The sequence below is a fragment of the Fringilla coelebs genome, assembly GCF_963513975.1.
Source record: "Fringilla coelebs genome assembly, chromosome: 13".
In the NCBI taxonomy this organism is placed as follows: Eukaryota; Metazoa; Chordata; class Aves; order Passeriformes; family Fringillidae; genus Fringilla; species Fringilla coelebs.
Genome location: NC_140039.1, coordinates 6,551,610 through 6,571,868, shown reverse-complemented (window position 1 = coordinate 6,571,868; position 20,259 = coordinate 6,551,610). Strand labels below are relative to the sequence as shown.

Below are 20,259 nucleotides of genomic sequence, written 5' to 3'. Positions count from 1 at the left end.
CCCTGGAATTAGAGGCAGAGCATACCAGTAAACACAGTAAAAGAGATGGTCCTGCTGACACCCATAAGAAGTTTGTGTGAGCTGGCAATGTGAGTTGCCTGAGACAAGGGAAAGACTGGCAAAAGCTGATCTGCCTCCTTCTGCTTAAAATGAGTGAGGTATAAATATAGAAGCTTTGGAAAGTTGCCTCAAGTTTGCTGCATTGCAATTGCCATAACAATTGGATTATGATCTTTATTTATTTATCCTCATTGACAAAGTGATTGGCTTTGGTCAGCTGGATCCCTTCCCTTTCTAGGGGACAACAGTCAGGTGACAATGGACAGCCCCAGGTCTCCTAGGAAAGCAGCAGAGGTCTGGCACTGGCTGACCCCCAGCGATCTCCAGGGCCCTCTCTGGGACAATCCTGTCAATCCACCACTTGCCAAGTCCCTCTGACTGCAGAAATTACAGCTGTGAGCTTCAGAAGAGACAGCAGCAGAGATGCAAGAATGATTTCCTTGCACACCATGGACGTGACACAGACCCAGCCTGATGCCACACCCCTCTGTTGAGCTGGAGCAAATAAAAGGTCAGAGATGATGAGAGTTCCCCACAGCTCAGCTAAGCCAGTGGTCTGGAATTCCTCTGACCAGTCTAAAAGCTATCTAGATTTTCTAGACAAATGGCCAGACAGGCAGGCCAGCTGTAAATGACACACAGAAGAAATCATCTGCACAGACACTGCAATAGAGCATAGGGAGGATGATGAATTCTGGGGTGCACAGGCAAGGGAAGATTTGAACAAGAGTTCTGATATTACTCCTAAAGAACATTTGTTCTATCATGGTTTAGGATGCCTTGATATTTGACCAAAAAATCCAAAGCATGGAAAAAAGAAAAAAAAAACAGGAAAAAACAATGACAAATGCAATCAAGCAGTAATAGTCAAAACAAAATCCAACAGACTCCTCCGTGAAGTGTTATTCTATTATGGTATCATCTATATAGAAAGCCGAAGCAAAGAAAGAGAAGTAGGAGGAAGAACATTCCTAAACCACCTCCAGACATCACAAAGTATCAAGATGCCACTTGTTAACAGCTGGTGTCAGGACTGGAGATATGAATAGCAAACAGGAAGGATTCGCTGGATGGGAAAATAGGCCAGAATCAAATGCAACAGACTTGAGCCTGCAGCTACCCCAGCTGAACCCCTGAATATCTGTTGGACAACAGGCATATCTGAACAGGAGCCACCAGCGAGGATAAGAAGATACTGAGGCAGCCACTGCTGTTCTGCCCCTCTTAGTCCTGTTCCCAATGCTGCAAATCACAGAATGGTTTGGGTTGGAAGGGACTTGAAAGATCACCCCCTTTCAACCCCCTTGCTATGGCCACTAACACCTCCCACTAGACCAGGCTTCTCAGAGCCCCATCCCACCGGGCCTGGAACACTTCCAGGGATGGGGTAGCTGCAGCTTCTCTGGGCAACCTGTGCCAGGGCCCCACCATTCTCACAGGGAAGATATTTAATATCTAATATAAGCCTACTCTCAATTTGAAGACATTCCCTCTTGTCCTATCACTTCATGCTCTTGTGAATAGTCTCTTTCCATTTTTCTCGGAGGCTCCCTTCCATGAGCAGGAACTGCAACTGCAGTTTGATGTACCCTCAGCTCAGAGGTGCAGTGCTCAGAGCAGGACGTTTGAGGAAAAGACAAACCTACTACAAGGAGTAAGGGAGAAGCTAGGAAGTACACTACATGTTTAGAAGAGAGCAGATCTGCAAGAGATGCATATTACAAGTCCACAGCACAACAGATGGAAAGAAAGAAACACAGTAAATATTCTACAGCACATACAAGTAGCCCTAGAGATAGATCAGAACAAATACAGAGGAAGAAATTACTACATATAGCTAACAGAGATCCACATTAGGGATGGTATTACAAGAAAGATTACCTCTGTCAAAGCCAACCCCTGGAGACCTTCTTAGGCTAATGTTTGTCCTCAGCAGCTGCTTTTAAGGTCTTTATGAAATAGGGACACCTTTTATTACAGCACCAATTTCACTTCTGCTCAGTCTTTCATGAGAAAAATAACTTAAACTGAGGCAGACCACAATAACTAGAAGCAGCTTGAGCCTTAGCCCCCCATTTAGAAGCGTGGCACGGGGAAGATTTAAGCGGGTTCACATGTGTGATTTCTCCAGGGTTTGCTGGATCCCCATGAAGAGGGCTATAATAGCACATGAGAAGCTGCAACTAGAAATCTGCCAAAATGTACTTCTCCCTGAATTCTCAAAAAGTACTGCAAAGCCCTGTTGTGCCCAAAGTTTTTCTTTGCTTTCAGTTCATGCTAATTTCAACCTATTAAGTGCCAATTTCAAAACATGAATTACAAAACACTCTCACTGTGCTTACTTTTCTTTTGGTTTCCCCTTGAAAATAACCAACAATGTGCAGTTTGTCCCTAGATTTTTCTGTGGCAGGCGTCACTAACACCCAGTGAATGTGAATTCAGAAATCCTCACAGTGGGAGGGAAATCCAGCCATAGATTGCTGCACCAGAAAGAAACAGAAATCCTGCCCAGGCTCCCAGAGCAGGCTAAGACAGAGACAGGACCTAACCACAGATGTACTGAGCAACTATTTTCTACCTGAATCACAAAAGTCTTTCCTTCCTTTTGCCAGCAAACCTGGTCAAGTTTGTGCCCTGTCTGGACTAACTGAAACTTCACAGACCTACTCATCCAGAAATAAACTTTTTATTTGTCATTAAATCCAAAACCAAATGCCATGCAAGGAAAAAAGGTCAAAAGTCAAGTGGGATGTGATTCCTCCAGATGTGAATGGATAATGAACAGCCCAGAAAACACCACAACATTCTCATGCCATAGAAATGCTCAGATAAATGTTTCTGTCTACTTCATTGCAGCAGTAATAGGAAGGTTTAAGTGCTTTAACTCATCAGTCAATTGCAAGGGTTAAAGATAGCCACAAAATTTAGACTGGGATGTTGAAGGCTGTTCAGATGACACATCTTTTGTTCATCTCAGATTCAGGTTTGAGCACAAATATTATCTACTGTAATAGCTTATTATGATATATTTTTTTTCTGTATAATAAATTCCCCTGGAAAACAGTTTTTGCTTTCTGGTGAAATCTGTAGATATGTACAGTATAATTATCACTGGTTCCTCCATAAAACAATAATCCAGCATGGAATACAGAATTTGCAAATTAACAGGCATCTACATTTCTTTAAGGTTTTTGGTTTGGTTTTTCTTTTTTTAAACTAGTTAATAAGCCACTTCTAAATGAAATGAATCTTTATAATGAGAAACTTATGATGAAGAAAATAATAAGCCCACCCTTCTGAATTTTAATATGAACATGCTTCTCTTTAGTACACATTCCCCCAGTTTTGCCTTGTCCATTTTCTAAAGGAGTCATGCCTGTTTGCCCCCTGGAAATGCTAAGGGCACATTCAGATGTAGGATGGACAGCTGTTATCCCCACTGATATCTGTACAACCAACACTTTTGGTAAACCAAACCTCCAGCCCCACAGAATGGCTTTTTCTTATCACAGGGACCACCAAGGCTTACCTGCTGAAACAGAGCATGTAAAGCAAACCAGTGGAGAGAGGCTTCATGGATTATCAGGCCTAACTGCCTAAATTCTTGCTTGAGTTTTTCCTCCTGATTTGTTTTGGACTTGGTAAAGTGATTGCAGGAGATCCTGGGTGCAGAGGGCTGCAACTGAGGCACCAGAAAGAGTTCCTGTGTTGATGACATTATGGTTTGCTTGGAGCAAACCAGCTGCTGCAGTGAAGAATTCTGCTTTGCTCCATCACACATTTGAAAGTTATTTGCAGGAGGATTTTTTACAGGTTTGTTATTCCAAATAATATAGTAAGCTGCTTTTGCCAATACTTCAACTTAGCCACATTGCAGAGTGGGGTTCCTGGATACTCATGAGCTGAGTGAGGAGGCCTTGGAGATGCCCTTTGCAGTCAGGAAAGACCATCTCTACCACCTGGCTGAAGAAATCCAATAACCAGAAGCTGACACAATGATGTTGCAAAAAACTCCTACCAAAATCAACCAACACTAAGAAAACAAAACAACCCCACATTCCCACTTCATGTGGAGCAACTACAAGTGGATTTTGATAAGATCAACCTGTAGCTTTATTCAGACAAGTGGAGTTTGTTCAAATAAGTGCACAAATACATTCCATGTAAGCAATGTGAAAATATTGGGGCACCCAAAATTCAAGCATCTGACTTTACTTCAAGCACAGCAATGCCACTTAGGAGAAAGCTCATAGTCAAACAGAAATACAGTATCTGCAGTGAAATACATACAAAATTACCACAAAAGTAATTGCTTTTTGTATAAATGGTTGTCTTCAAAGTTTTCTCTAGCATACAAGTCCCTTCAGAAAGAGCAAGAATAAATTTACTGCATGTGAATTTATTCAAAGCTAGTAGATTCAGTATAATGAAATCCTCCTAAGTAAATATATGATAAAGAAGCCAATGTTTAGCACTTGACCTCAGGAGCTGGGATTTCTTGACACAAGGCTGTAATGCAAAGCAGCAGGAACCTCAAGACTGCTGGCACAGAGGAGTCAAGCAAGGAAAATCTCAGGGGGCTCAGGAGATGGAGGGACTGAACCAACCAGTGCTACCAGAGGGTCATCTCTGGGGGGGACTCCAAAAGCCCCCAGATCACAATCCATGCTGTAGCTTTCCTCTGCCAAGGGCCATGAAACACTCTGCATACATCTAAAAATGGTGATTTTTGCTGAGTTTTCCCCCAGATTCATTGTCATGTTGCCCAGTATGTGAACAGCAGCACACTTCGGTTTCCCCTACAGAGACAGGTGCTCCTTGTGAGAATAAGTTTATTAGTCTGTTATAGTAAGAGAGAAAAAGAAGTGCCATTCAGTTGCATGAAAATCTTCACTCCCATGACTCCTACTCCTTGTTCAGTGTGTTGTTTCTCTGTTACCTGACATCCCTCTGGCTCAGGAGCTGAAAGGCCTTGGTACCCACTCTGCCATTCAGTGGATGGATGTAGGATGGCATTTCCTGTGCCACAGATCTTCCCACGTCCCAGCTTCACCATTCATGTGACAAACACCACAGCAGTCCTGTTGGTTATGGGTGACAGCAGGGGTGGAAAAACCTGCTCCTGCAGATGTAACTGAGACCAAGGGCCAAACCCATGGTGACCACTGACATCTCATGTATGGTGTGTCACAGAAGATGAAGTGCAAAAGCTCTCTGAATTCATGTTATCTCTGCATACAGCATGTCACTTAATTGCCCAGAAAAGCCTCTTGGAGAAGCATATGGGAAGTTTTCCCATGAAAAATGACACCGCTCAAAGTCTTTTCTAGCTAGAAACCACTCGACAGAATCTATCACTACTGACATCTGGGACATAAGCTTCAAAGCAGTTAATTTACCATTTTAGCTTGAGCCAGTTTCTCATAGACATTGATATCCAAAGTAGGTAATTGTTATGCCAGAAAGCAGAATCATTAGAGGAGAAAAAAAGGTGAAGAAGAAACCTATGCAGTAATTCTCCTGCAGTATCCAGACCTGCCAAAGCTTCATTTAGGATTGCTGATGACCCCTCTTTGGCCTCCCACATTGCTGGACTTTTAAGACAATGTTTCTACAGCTATTCTACAAGAGCATGAATAGCCTGTAGAAGTATTGCAGTAACAAACACCAAGACAAGCTCCCAGCAAGGTCCCAGGCCTGACAATAAAGCCTTTGTGCATCTCTGCTGGTACAACTGCAGCTCACCTTTAGCACCGAGCTCAGGCTCTCAGCTGTGCTAATTAATTGCTTAAGGAGTTGTCACCTTCCCGGTGACGCAGAGCCAGCAGCCATTGCCACCCCTCCCCTCCCTGCCGCAGTCACATTACCTGCTCCTCTCAAGGACCTCCTAGGGCTGGCTCCCCATCTGTCCCCTGCACAGCCTCCACACAGCCCTGCTCCACCTCTGCAAGCAGGAACTGAGAGGAGCCAGACCACAGCAGCTCTTTAGGAGCAAACGCTTCCCCTGTCCATCCCTTCCCCATCTCTGTCCCTCCAGACATCAGCAGAGTTTCTGACCTCACTGACAAAGCTGGTGTGCCACCTCTGCCTGGCGCTTGCAGCTACAGAGGTCGCACAAGGACGTCAGCACCTTCTGCCTAACACACCCCATATTGTTTACTGCATTCAGAGTGTGCACCCATACCACACCCATATGAATCTTGTGGGGATGGAAAACACAAAAAGAACCTGGTAAACCCCCAGAAATCAATTGCAATAAGGTGCTGCAGGAGCTGAGTAACTCCCATTACATCATTTGACTGTGAATCCTTTCAAATCAGCCTTTCCAGTGGCTCCAGTACTCTTTCCAGTCTGTGAGGCTGGGATCTATGATAAACCTGATCCTACAGGCTGAAAGTATCTGGCTTTCCTCTACTGACACCACTCCAGGGGATGCCCACGGACACCTGCAAAAAGATTGCCTCATCAAGCAGGGCATGGTCCAGAAATCACATGCCACTTTACAGGCTGGCAAGTGGACACCCCCTGTAAAACTAACTCCAATCCTATTTTGTGACTGCACCTGGGCAGTAACCAGCTTTTGTTTAAAAATTACTCCCCCTCCCCAGCCCTGCCTCCAGAGCTGTGTGAAGAACACTGCTGGTTATTTTTTAGAGGTGAATCAACACTATTCAAACTTGATGGCAACTTAATGACTCCCATCAGCAGCTCTGCACAGAGCAGAGCAATGACCTCAAGCCAGTGGCTGACTGAAGGGCACCCACACCCACACAACACACGTGTCATGAGCAAGGGGATCTTCTTTAATTTGCACTGGGTATCAGCATATGTTTTAGAAATGAATCAGATTGTAACCAATATGTTAGGAAGACAGGCCAGGCTCCTGGAAGAGTGGGGCTAGGAGATGGTTTCTGCTAGCAGACTGCTTTCAGTCTGAGGTTTGCACTGAAGTTGCTACACCTACACCTGTGATGAAAAATCCTTCCTTAATACTGCACTGCAATAGCAGGAGAAGCCTGCTTCTTTATTAAGTTGTGTAAGCAGAGAGGTCAAGTACAGAAGTGCTGAAATCCTGCAATTCCCTACCCTCCTTTGGGATGCCATGGGTCAAGGTGGAAGTACAATGGCAAGTACATTTGCCCTGATGCTGCATTTGCTCTGTGGGTCAACAGAGACCATCTACTCCCTGGGCTGTCATTCTGGCATCTTTTATAACCACTAACCTCTCTTCTAAAAGAAAAAGGAGGTTTTATTAGAAAGTCAGTGGACGATCCAAATGTCAGAGTGAAAAATCCAGAGGAAGGTTAAGGACTTTTTTTACTTCTTATTTTTTTTAATACAGCTGCACTGGAGGTGAGTGAACACCAGAGCATTTTGATTTCCTGCCTGGTTTCAATAAACGTTGCACTCCTAGGCACCCAAGGGACTGCTGTGGTTTGTCAAAACCAATTAATTTTCTTCCACAGAATGCTTCAGGCACCTCAAAATGTCGTTCGAGAGCTAGCACACATCTAAGGAGGAGGGAAAGCTGGCAATCAACTGCTGCTCGGGCTCTGCATCAGGAGCACAGCCCTGAAAACTCACACCAACAGCAGAGGCAAGGAGAGGACGATGGTTTATCACTCCAGTCATGGGAGGGAGCTGAGGGCAGAGCCAACGAGAAAATGCCATGTGTTGTAGGCCCTATGAATATAAACAAGAAGCTGCCACTTTTGAAACTTGCCAGAAATAAGTTTCCTAAGGGAGAATTCAAAGCTGAAAGTTTCTCTCTCTCACTTGCATTTCCTAGGATTCACTGCTCAGTGCTAATAGATGTAGTAATGAGCCAGAAGAGACAAACTGAACAGTTGTTATTAAAGAAGACATTTGGTAGATATGCCCTGGAGTTGGGATTCATAGATTCCCTCCCCAGCTCTCCATCAGACTCACTGAGCAGAATAAGGGTTTTCCTCACCCAAGCCTCAATTTCCTATTTACAGAGCCAAACTTGGATGTTTTCCTTCTTTCCAGTTTTGAGATGTGAAAGTAAACTTGTTTGAAAGTAGTTTTTTTAATCAGCCATGAAATGCACTAGAGGTAAGAATGGTATTACCATGCTAGGATTTATTTTTCAGTGAATCCCAAGTCACTGGGCACTTCAGAACATATTGGGGGTATCATTTCTACTCAGAATTGGACATACCCAGTAGCGATGTTATGAATATTCCATGTCTGCACCTCACAGCAAATTATTATCACTGAATGTTAGGTAACCACCTATTGCAGGTAACCACCTATTGCTTTCTACAAAAAGCAGGGATGGGGATGAATGCTTTTCTTGCATGCCAGCACTCTGAAAAAGGGGCAGAAGACAAAAGATAAGTTGAATTTTAAACTATTTGAGTTGACTGTGGAGTCAGATGCAAATCCTGCTAGAGCAGGAAACAGAACAACAGCTGATATTCCCAGCAAGTACTATAGTAAGGCCTACTCATAATGCCCAAGGAAATTGGGAACCAAGGCTCCTTTGAAGATCCCAGGCCCCTAATCAGGTCTAGTGTCATCCTTGCTGGACCACTGACAGAAACAAAGAACCTCCAAAATTAAAAATGACAGCATGCTGAGCAGTGACATGAGCTTTAGAGTGTAACAAATCTTAGAAGAACGATGAATAAATCCACCTTTTTTTCTTTTTCTGTTCACCAACTATGGTATCTTCAATGACCTACTTGTTTTTAAAAGTAATCCAACATTTACCATTACAATCTTCTTTGCTCCTCAAGTCACATAAACCCCCTGCTGTCTCCTTCTTCTCTATTTACCTGGCCTTAAAGTCACAGCAGGGAATTGAAAATCTGCTCCCTGCCTCCTAGCTACAAGCAAAGGCTTTGCTTGGGCATCCAACAGATGATAACTAATGCTACTGCTTAAACAATCCCTAGAGTGGCTCCTGACACATGCAGACATTTAGATCTGCCACCAGTCCAAGCCACATCAGCCAGGCATTTAGGAAACTGCCCTGATAGAAATAGCTGTGCCTCTCATTCACGGCATCTCTTCGCATCAGTAAATCTCATGTTTCATTCAGGCAGGATTTTTCTCAGTGCTCTTACTTACTATTTAATATTTATGCTATGGTCAGTGTCCAAAAAGCATGACACTATTGGTTATAGTAGGTGCTGAACAAACACATACTAAATCTGTCTTGGATGCTTCCAGGTGTGAAAGGTCAGTTAGAAAAGGGAGAAAAGTCAATAAAAGCTCAAGCCCAGTGAGTAACTGAATCACAACGAGCAAGCCCAAATATAAATCTAAAATAATGAAACAGAGAAATCCTCCAAAATATACCAAAATAAAGAGGGAATGTCCCACATATATCAGTTGGCATTGATCAGCCCCAAAGCAACAGAAAAGGATGGAGAATCCATAACCATTAGCATCACCTTCCTGCTACATTTCTTCCTTACCCTGTTCACCTTCCTTCGCTCTGCTCTGGACACAGCCTCCCAAATCATGAGAGAACCTGGTTTATTCCTGAGACATAAAAGAGTGTGGAGCTTTTCAAGCTCATTGTATGCAGAATTGTCAAAGTAAGATGCAAAGGATACAAGTGTTGGAAAGCTACAGATCCCTGATGGTTACCAAGATCTGGAGTCTCCCAAGAGGCAGTTCCTCCAAAAGCAGAGCCATCTCTTTCAAAAAAGCAACAGCAAACTACAGCTTTAACCAGAGCACAGATTCTCAGTCTTTAAGCAAAGTTCTCTAGTACTGAATTCCAGTTGATCTGTTTACAAGGAAGGCAAGACTGATCTAATAACAGACTCCACTCTCTCTCCCTCCCTTACAATAATATCTTAACTCAAAATAATTAAAAGGAAATAAGTACCTATAAAACTGGCAGCATCATTGCAGGCCAATAGACTGGCGCGGGTGGGTGTCTGAAATAAGTGGCCCATTCAAGTTATTCACCTCAGATGTCAGAGGTGATCTGCTGTAATGAGGCACAATAAACACTCTTAACATGCAAAGTGCCTGCTGCTGTTTACCAGGCTGGAGCCACACTGGAACAGAACAACCACAGCTGTGCCCTTGAGGAGTCAACTCCTCCCTGGCCTCCCCAACTTCCTAAGCCCTCCTGCATTTCTACATCCCGAACAAAGGAGATGTGACACATCTTACTGCTTCCCACACAATAACCTCAAGTATCTCACAACAGTTTCCTTCTTTAAACCTTTCAATATAACTGCATATTTCACTCCTCTGCAGTCCAGTGATGAATGGAAGTGATGGATCATCCACAAGAATGCCAGGATCCAATAGTGTTCAATACCTAGTGCTTGCTTGACAAACCTATCAGGAAGAGAAATGCAAACTCCCCAGCCTGCAGCATTTCAAGTTGAAGGGGCACTTAAAGCCCATAAATAGTATTTAAAAACATAGAAGGGGAAAAAATCTGTAACTATGATGAAATACAGATACATATTTTCTATGTTTTGTATCTTGATCAGTGATAGAGTTGCATTTTTGGTTATCAGCTCTGCTCACAGGAGACTGAATTCCAGGCTATATCAATTCCCCTGTGAATGTAAAGGAAAAGAACCATCTGGTGAGAATAATAAAACAATTAACTTTCCATTAAAGAATAATCTATGTATGTTTTTAAGAAGGGAAACTTTAATGATCTCTACCTAATTATTCATGCAGCATTCTGGCAGAGTTGGTATGGATTTTGCCTTGCTTTATTTTTAAACACAGCCTGAAGTTAACAACTTCAGCTGGAATGAATGTGGGGACCACACCGGCTCCTTCAGTCAAGGGCAGGACAAACTGGATGAGGGAGGCTTCCAGAAACATCAGCCAAGGTCTCATCCTTCCCATGGATTCCTATGGCTGTGTAATGGCAACAGCACCAATTCAAAGATGAATATTCATGAGGATTTTATAAACATGGTTGTTGACTGGCTGGGTACATCAGCTACATTTTTGGACGCAAAACGCAGAGCAGCGCACTCGGGAGATGCACACACCTGAACATCACTCTGTTGAATGCTGGGCTCATTTAACTTGTCACTGACAGCCATATAAATCAGAAATTACTCCATAAAACTCAACAGCAATCCCATTTGATTGTGCAAACTCACCAACTGGCTGCAAGTGTATTATCTTTACAAAGTAATTCTGCAATTCTGAAAGGTTCAAAGCAAGGGCTTTAAGGACGATTACTCTGCCTGTTACCCTTCTAAACACAGCCTCCTCTACGGACCTGCTGGCTGAACCCACCATGGAGAATAGTCCAGGCTGCACCACACCTTGGTTCTGCAGACCTGCTCAGCTTAACCACCTGCCTCAGTTTCCCAATGGATAATACTAATGAGTCAGTAACTCTGCATGCCTGCACTTCATTCCAGTTTACACAGTGCTTTCCAGCCAAGGCTCTCAAACATTTGGAAAGGACCAAATATAGTTTAAGCTAAAATTAACTGGAACATAAATACCAGGATTCAGCGACTCAGATCACTCCTTTAGAACACCTACCTGGCACTCTGGGCTTTCCAGCATGAGAACTCACACATTAAAGAGCTGGTAAATAGTGACACAGTGTCCAGGCAATTCTTTGCTACTATTTATTGACCAACTGATTGAGATCAGGCTCTGTGACACAGTGCGAGCGCGTTTATCCCTCTCCCCTGCAAGGTGCTAAGTTTTATGATCTGAAAAAGTAATTAAAAAAAAAAAAAAACACATAATCCTGGCACAGAAACTAGTCACACCTGAGTCCTGCTGAAAAATCCCTGCCTCAGCTTTCAAATGTTGCAGAACATTTTCATTCGCACATTCTGCGTAAATGGAGCAAGTATTGAGCCTAAGAGTCTAAAGCATTTTAGCCTTGAGATTTCCAGTCTGCTCTTCCCCTAGAACTGTAAAAGCCCATCTTTCTGCACTAAATATATATAAATATATATATATATATATATATATATATATATACACACAGAGACACAACCACATACACAGATATATGCACACCCTGATGTCTCAGAGCAGGGCCCCTGCATCTGCCAACAGGCTGCACACTGCATTGGCACAATGGCTCTGGTGCAGGATCTGCACCACCCACTGGAAAGGATTTAGTGAGGGGTGCTAACGTCACACACTGAGCAGCCACATACAGCTATAAATTATTCATACACATTACTCTAATTATGCAAATGTACTAAAAGCTGGAGCATATGTTTCCCTGACATCTCGCAGTACGGATGCAATATGGTTCTAGTAGAGAGAAAGAGTGAGAAGTGAGATGATGGGTGTAAGGGGGCTAACGATGGCACACACACTGGCCCAAGCAAGGGGTGCCAGAGGATCCCTCTTTCCCAACCAAGCTGCTGCAAGCCTAAGGACATTTAAATGCTCCTCCTTGGTAATATAGTGTTGTCTCTGCACTCGGTGCTGAACAGAGTGCTGAGGCTGCTGAACGGCCCAGGCAGATTAAAATAAACCCAAGCAGTTTGGAACAGGAATGTGTTTATCTGGCATCACACACTTCCTCTTATCAAACATGAGGAGCAGGGGAGGGCACAGTGATGGTGTGCGGAAGCAGGCTGTGTGCACGCTGCTAGGAGAGGGGGAGGGAAAAGAGGAGAGCAAGGCAAGGATCAGACAGATTATGCATGAGCCTGGGAACCAAGGGCTTGGAGCTAGGCATCATCTCCCTAGGGTACAGAGCCCATCCTCCTGGGCAGTCCCCAGATAGGCACTAGCTGTTGGAAATCTCAGTAAGGTCCTTTCTGCTTGGCAGCACCTGGAAGAGGGCAGGCATTCAGTGCTGCTGTGGCATAAACAGCTGGCTTTGTGTGTTGCCCAAGCTTTGGGTTCAAATCTCTGTCAACTCTGTTGAGCACAGTGCAACCACTGGGCATCACTCAGCTCCCATTCTGGGGCATGGGGCTGACACCTCAGAAGGAAAAGGCCAGATGAATTCTGCTATGGTGTTTTGAAGATAGTAATGGATTGAATATGAGAAGATTTGGATCTAATTCCCAACTCTGCCATGCTGGGAATAAGGGACCACATCACTGTGTTTCTGTGAATGCCCAGTCCATGTGACAGAGCCCTTTGGAAGCAGACAGGCTTCTCAGACACTGTGTCCAGAGCATTGTGCAGGGGGACTAATTCTCTTGCATCCTTCATTTAAAATTCCATTAACACTTCTCAGATTCTCCAGCCCTACTGAATGACCAGCTGAGTGTTTCTATACCCAAAGAAAACAAAAGAACAAATTAAACATCATGTAATACCACAGTTACTTGGGAGATTTAGGCTAACTTATTATTATTCCAGTAGTTACCCAAGATCAAAAAAGTTGAACAGAAAACCTTGACAGCTCCTTTGATAAGAGCATGCCTCACCTCCTGGTGCTGGCATTAAAGAGGCTCTTGCTCTGTACCAGCAGTTTTGTAAGGGATGCTCTCACAGAGCCACGTGAAACACTTGGTACTGCAGAGACCCCATCACAGGAGGAATGCTAGTGACTGCAGCACTACACAAGGCAGATGCCACTTCAGCTCTTCAGACCCAAGGCAAAATTCTGCAAGTATACTAGTTTTTTTTAATTCAACTTCGTGTTTGTGCATGGCTCAATCACAGCTCCTCACCTGCAGCTGCCTGAACTAAAGCATGGCCGTGCTTTAAAAACAAGAGGGGATATATCAGAGAAGCAGCACAGAGCAGAAGGGACAGGCAGGCTGAGACAGACAAAGGTGGGGACACCTGCACACATCCTGGTCACTCTGCCCCAAGTCCTGGCCAGCAGGGTCCTTCCCTGTCAGAAAAACCCAGAGCAATGAACAGCAGCACCTCTGCCAGGCAGAGATGCCAAACTAGCAAAATAAAGTACAAGATAACAAGCAAGAATAGAAGATAGACATGAAAATCCACTGAAGTAAAACCAGATATTGATTACAAGGAGCAAGCTGAGCCACTTCTGCTGTGCCACCATCAGCAAACTCCTTGTGGGGCTGCACCCCAAAGGGCACAGCACGAGTCTCCCTTTCCCCTGTGCCTGTTCTCCTTTCTGTGCAGTCACACATGCGGAGGACCAAGCACAGCACAGGCAGAGGATCCCTGCCTGCCCAGCTCAGCCAGCAGCCTGCTCCCCACATCCCACCCTGGGCTCAGGTTTGGGGCCATCTCACCCTTTACAGACTGAGTGGTTCCTCATCACCCAGGCCAGCAGAATCCTTATCTCCCAGCCATACACCAACAGGGCAGATCCAGACCTTGACTCCCCTTCGCTGCCCAGAGGAAAGGGAAGAGGGTACAAAACCGGCTTGACAGGCTGGAGAGGAGGAGCAGGGGCATCTCAGGTCCAGCTCTGCTGCCCACCCTGTCCCTGCTGAAGCCTGCCTGTGGCAGAATGCAGCACCTCCAGGAGAGAGTTCTATCCTGCTAGGGAAGCAGACCTCAGGAAAGACAACCAAGGGAAGAGAGAAAGGAAGACAGAGAAGGAAAAGGGGCTCAGCATTTACATCTCTTAGCTCTTCCCCCTTTCATTTGAAAGGCTTTGGCTCCCTCAGTAGCTGCCAGCAAGGAAACAAGGCCATTGGAGGCAGCCAGGGATACCAGGTACTAGAGGAGGGGGAGGGGATGTTCTGACCAGCTCGCTGCTCACCTCAGGAGACACAGGATCAAACACAATTTAGGTAACAAGCCAGGGCAGATTTGAGCCTCAGCCCAGCTATCCAGAAAAGGAGTTTTAACACAACATCCAGGGGAGCTGCTCAGTGAGGCACAAAGCCCAGCAGCACACACAGCTCTGCTGTCATCGGTCCTGCCACGAGTGCCAGCACAGCAGGACACTGGGAGGCTGGGACAGGGCTGCACCAGCATGGGAAATCTCTTGAGTGCAGTCTACCCTGGAGCAGGTTTTGCAGCATCTAGGCTGGAAAGACAAAATATTAATTCATTTTTGACTAAAGTTAGTAACTTATACTTGTGCCAAAAACTAGGAGAAAGAGAAATGTAGTGTGGTGTTACAAGAAATGTCAAAACAAAATATTTTTTGTTCTGCAAAGTAAAGAGTTCACTGTAGCCACAAAGACGTCACTAACAGAAAAAAAAAACCTGGAAATCAGAGAGTTTTATTTTTAGTATAATATTCCTTATTCTAGAAATAATTATTTTAAGAATGTCAATCTATTCAGACAGCATTATAGGGTCCCACATATCGTCTTGCCAGTCAGAGCTAAATTAGCAGTGATTTGTGCTCTCAATTATCTCTGGTGAGCTGGGAGGGAGGCGAGGATAGGGAGGCAAAGCAACATGCCCTTATCCAAGTGCTGGGATTTGTTTTGAGGCATGCCTGGAGGAACCAGCCAGACGACAGGATGCTGCACCACAGGCACCCCGAGGGCTGAACAGTGACTTCACCAGGCAGAGAATCATCTCAGCAAGGCCAAGCTCCTCCATACAGCTCCAAGCCCACAGTGTTCAGTCATATGGGTGGCCCACCACAGCCAGTCTGTCTGTCTGTCAATGAGGACATCTGCACTTCAGTGCAGGTCTGGACATCAGGAGAGAAGCAAGGTGATACCCCACAGCTGAAAGAAGAGCCCTTGGCACGACTCCTCTTTACATCTCAGAGCTTCTCACCCTCCTGTAAATGCTGCAGAAAAATGGTCCCCTTGTGCAAAGGAGCATCTGCATGCTACAAGCTTGGAAAATCTCCCTAGGGGATTGTCTGTCCACCTGGCAGGACAGGAGGGAAGCAGGGGCATTGAACATTTAGTACCCCAGCTCAAGGAAATGAGGGAAGAGTTAAAACAAAAATCTTTCTGGGATGGGCAGCGCTCCAGGAAGATAAAATATTCAGCACCATTATGCTCCTGGACACCATATTTCTGACAATAAATTTCATGCCTCATATGCCATAACAGTTATGATTTCAGGTGATAACCAAAGAACAGATCTTCATCCTTTCACAGCAACCCAAGAAAAAAAGATTTGTAAGTAAACCTGGCAAATCTCAGAGGAGGGTATTTTTTATTATTATTTGGTCTCTCACTTTGGTAGTCAGGCCTGGAAAGGGAAGATCCATTTCTGGCATGGACCCACCTGCAGTGCTTACAGCTTCATAGTCCCATGAGAGCTGGCAGTGGAACCCATCACTTCACAACAGACCCCACCACGTTCAGAAGGACCAGTTCTGTCTTTGGTGACACTGCAGCACTGTTCCCTGCCCAGTGGAGGACTTTTCTAATATCACTATGCACAATGAACCAGAAGTCCCCTCTGCAGACATGTCCCAGGCCAACATGGCAAGCCCAAAGAGCATCAGCAACTCTTAGCAAAAAACAGACTCTACTTGCCTCATTTTTCTATATTCTTCCTAACCTGCATGGGTCTACTCTTGCTTAATGATGAACCTTCCTGTGAAATCCCAGTGGGTGGAATTAGCTTCTAGCTATACCATGTTTCAGCTCCCACAGCTCCTCAGGGGCTCTTCCTTCTCCCTCTGCCTGCTCACCCTCTAAATTTTGAGCGTGGTTGCAGGAGAATGTGGACTTTTTTTAAATTTAACTTTTTAAATCCATGTCTCTAAGTAGGTTACAGTGCCACTTTAGACAGCTCCCATACTGTAACCCCAATGAACCTGTGTGCAGCTGGTGGATAAGGACTCCCTGAAGGTACAGCTCTGAGTTCTTCAGGGTGAAGCACTCCGTGCCATTTTCCATCAGTGAAGCTGTGCTAGTGTGCACTAGCAAGTGATGTGGTTCTTAAGTATCATCCACTTGATATTGCATCTACGAATAAACCTGAACTCCAGATCCCAAGTTCTCCCCTAGAGATCAGCAGACAGCCTGCACCAGGCCTTTCTGGTGTTCAAACAGCTGCACAGTGGAATTTTCAGTAGCTCATTTCTTGGCTTCAGCTGGTTTATGCATTTACTAGATACAATAATTAGCTTCCTCCCTTCACAAGAAGATTCCAAAACAGATTTCAAAAAAACCCCTTCAATCCCTCTGTAGTCAGTGTATCCAGTATTAATCCATTGAAGTACTACATTATGTTCTACCAGAAGAATTAAAGAGGAAAAGTGGGAAGCTCTCTTACCTGTAATTGACTGACTGGCCAATAGGAGTCAAGTGCTGGCAAATTGGAGGTGTAATTTCTCTTTAATTATGGCATTAAAAAAATTACATGATATACCTATTTAGCATGCAAAGGAGTAAAATCAAAGCTAATAAGAATAAATTGTAAGAGAGGACATGTACAAAAATGTAGTAGCAATCCTTTTGTTTTTTACAACTGTGCTCTGTTGAAGAGAACACTGCCTGCTGCATCATTGTATCGCCTGGAAAACATCCCCAGCTCTAAGACCCTGCCAACATGCAAAACTGCATTGCACAAATGCATGGCTACATTCAGAAATATCTGTTGAAACCCAAGTGGGTGTATATGCTTTTCATGCTGCACATGAAGTTTGTATCAATCCACCTGAAGTTCAGTTGAAATGAATGCACACAAAGCCCAGACACACCATTCTAGAGCTCAAATATGAACACAAATGAATGGATGAACCATGAAGAGTTCTGCAAGCCTTCAGGTAAACTCATTTCAAAATGCATTTAAAAGAAAATAGTGTGACCTCTGTGTTTAGACAATGGATTACAACCAACAGTATAAAATATCAGCAGTTCTGTTTAAGCCAATACAGCTACTAGTGCAAGACAGACAGTAGGAGTCCCATCAAGCACTGGCATCTGAGAAGAACATGTCACTGTCACCAGAAAACACAAATACACCCATGCTTTTTTTTTTCTGGGGTAACATATTTATCACTCTAGAGAAGTCTATTTTCTTTAGATTAACACCCTAACTGTTATTCCAAATTGCTCAATTTCAAATCAGCTAGTCAGCACAAGAGTGTGGGCAAGGGGAAACAGAGTTTTATGGGGAAAGGGAAACAGGGAAAGTTTCAAAGGCTGTTTGATCCCAAACCTAATAAACCCCACTGAAGCACTTCTGTAACTGCCCTAACCCAACCCAGAGCACTGCTGCCAGGAGAAGAGCAGGTCTGGCCTCTGCAGCCTCTGCATCCTGGTGCTAACTCAGGGAGCAGGAGGCAGATGCCAGCACCAGTAACTGAATTTTGTTTTTCAGCACTTGGAAACAGTAACCAAAAAACAACTACAGTTTTACCTACAATTATATTTAAAAACAAGGAGCTTCCAATGGCTAGCAAAATTATCCTTTCAACATTTCCTCCTTTGCCAACACAAGTTTAAATTTAAAACACAACCTTCAGTCCCTGGAGGAAAGGTTCATTGAATTTATTATTTTTTCGTGTGTCATATAGGAAAACTTGAGAGGTACATGCTCAGAGAGCAGTGACATGCAGCCCCAGAGACAGACAGATACAAACCACACTCACTCCCACACACTTGATCAATGCATCTGATTGCCCAGGAACCAGAAGCACAGCCAGCCATGACCCTGCACATGGAGTGAGCTGAGAGGGTGGCAGAGTGCAAGTGTTCACACAGGTGATTTCTGCAGATGAGAACATTCATTGCCACAAGAAAGGCAGCACAGGTAAAAGAAAGACAGCTTACCTTTCTGAGCTGCTGGACTCCACCAAATATCCTCATCACTCCATCAATTTCCTGCTCCAGCCTCCTGGCCCAGTACTGCATACTGCAAGAGATGGAGGGAAAGAGAGAAGGAGAAAGGGAGAGAAAGAGAGAGAAAGAGTCAGAGCCCTGACACCGAGTAGATAAGCAAGGGATTGAAGGGAGAGGGAGGAAATCAGTGCCTCAGCTAAGTTCACTGCTCTCTCTCTGCAGGACCAAGGGCAGGGCAGAGCAGCAGGAACACACTGCTTTGAGAATTACAGCTGGGGCAGGTTATAAACTTCAAGACTTCAAAATTTATGCACAAGGCACCACAGAGAGAAGAGGGGAGAAAAAGGTACAACAAAAACTGCAAGGCTTGAGGCTTTATTTTCTCCTTATGTAAACATTTGCAGTAGACAATTATTTAAGCCCAGAGTGATTAACAAGGTCGAAGTGCTGTGGAGTACCGAAAACAGCTTATTGCTTCAGCAGGGCTCTGTGGCAGAGAGCAAACCCCGAGCCATGGCAGGGCCAAAGGTGTCTTGTCCTACTGCAGCAATGGATTATCACTGCAGCACCATGGGAGAGACCTGGGCACAGCCAGGAGCCAAGCACAGAGCAGAGTGCCCAAGGGCTCAGCTGCTTTGCACCTTCAGCAGAGCCCAACCTGTGCCAGGCACAGCTCTGCCAGGCCCACGGTGGGCAGAGGGAAGGGCTGGGAGCTGCCACTGGCACGTCCTTCATCCTGTACAGAGAGGGAGCTGCCAGGCCTTCCAACAGGCACAACCCCCTTCCATGAGCTCAGCCACACGGATTTCTGCCTGCAGCAATAACACCAAGTTAAAAACAACAACAAATAAACCCTCTGCTAAATCCACGGAACTTGATAATTCTCCTTCTTTTAATGAGATTTCCTGGCTTCAGCCGCTGCCCAGGCAAATGTCAAATCTCCTGTCTGACCTGGAAAAGCAACACTCAGTTGCCTCTGCACCACTTGGCACTGCCTTCAGTGCTTTTTTCACAACAACATTTCTCTCTCAATGGATGCCACAAAAAGGAGGGAAGGAGCCGAAGGAGTAGAAGGTAAGGCCAGCAGCAGGGCAAAGTGCTGGCGGGAGGGAGCAGGCCAGCTTGGAGAGGTTGCACTTTTGTTAGGTTCACCTAATGATTCCATTCTTCATGCAGAGACATCCCCCAGGCAGCCCACACACACTCCCCCACAACCCCCAAACCATGGAGGGGCTCTCTCAGAGATCAAGGAGCAAAGAAACACAAGTATTTTTCAGCTGGGCACTGGAGGACTCTGAATTACACAGCACAGCCCAAAAGCTGGGCAGAATTATCAAAGCAGAAAGATGCCCTGAGCTGAAGGGCAGAGCAGAGCTGAAGCATCATTTTTGAGGGGTGAGGGAGCAGCAGGACAGAAGGAAGGGCTGGCAGACAGATGTCTGTTACTGAGGCAAAACTCATGCCAGTCAATAACATACAAGTCTGTGGATGAAAACAAGACTTGATTGTGCATGCCAAGCCTTCTCAGTTTTCCACTGTAACTTATGCTATTTCCCATCTTCCTGTAGAGGCAACACTGCCTCTTGTCCCCTGGAAGCAT

At 44.8% G+C, this 20,259-nt stretch overlaps 1 protein-coding gene across 2 annotated transcripts in view; it reads right to left on the bottom strand.

The window, feature by feature from the left end:
• The window catches only part of CACNA2D2 (calcium voltage-gated channel auxiliary subunit alpha2delta 2), a 210,763-nt gene that overhangs the window by 169,864 nt on the left and 20,640 nt on the right, over positions 1-20,259 (bottom strand). For both annotated transcript variants that reach the window (XM_084214700.1, XM_084214701.1), the window contains exon 2: positions 18,651-18,732. In XM_084214700.1, coding sequence (XP_084070826.1) covers positions 18,651-18,732 — 82 coding nt within the window. The remainder of the gene's footprint in view (positions 1-18,650; positions 18,733-20,259) is intronic.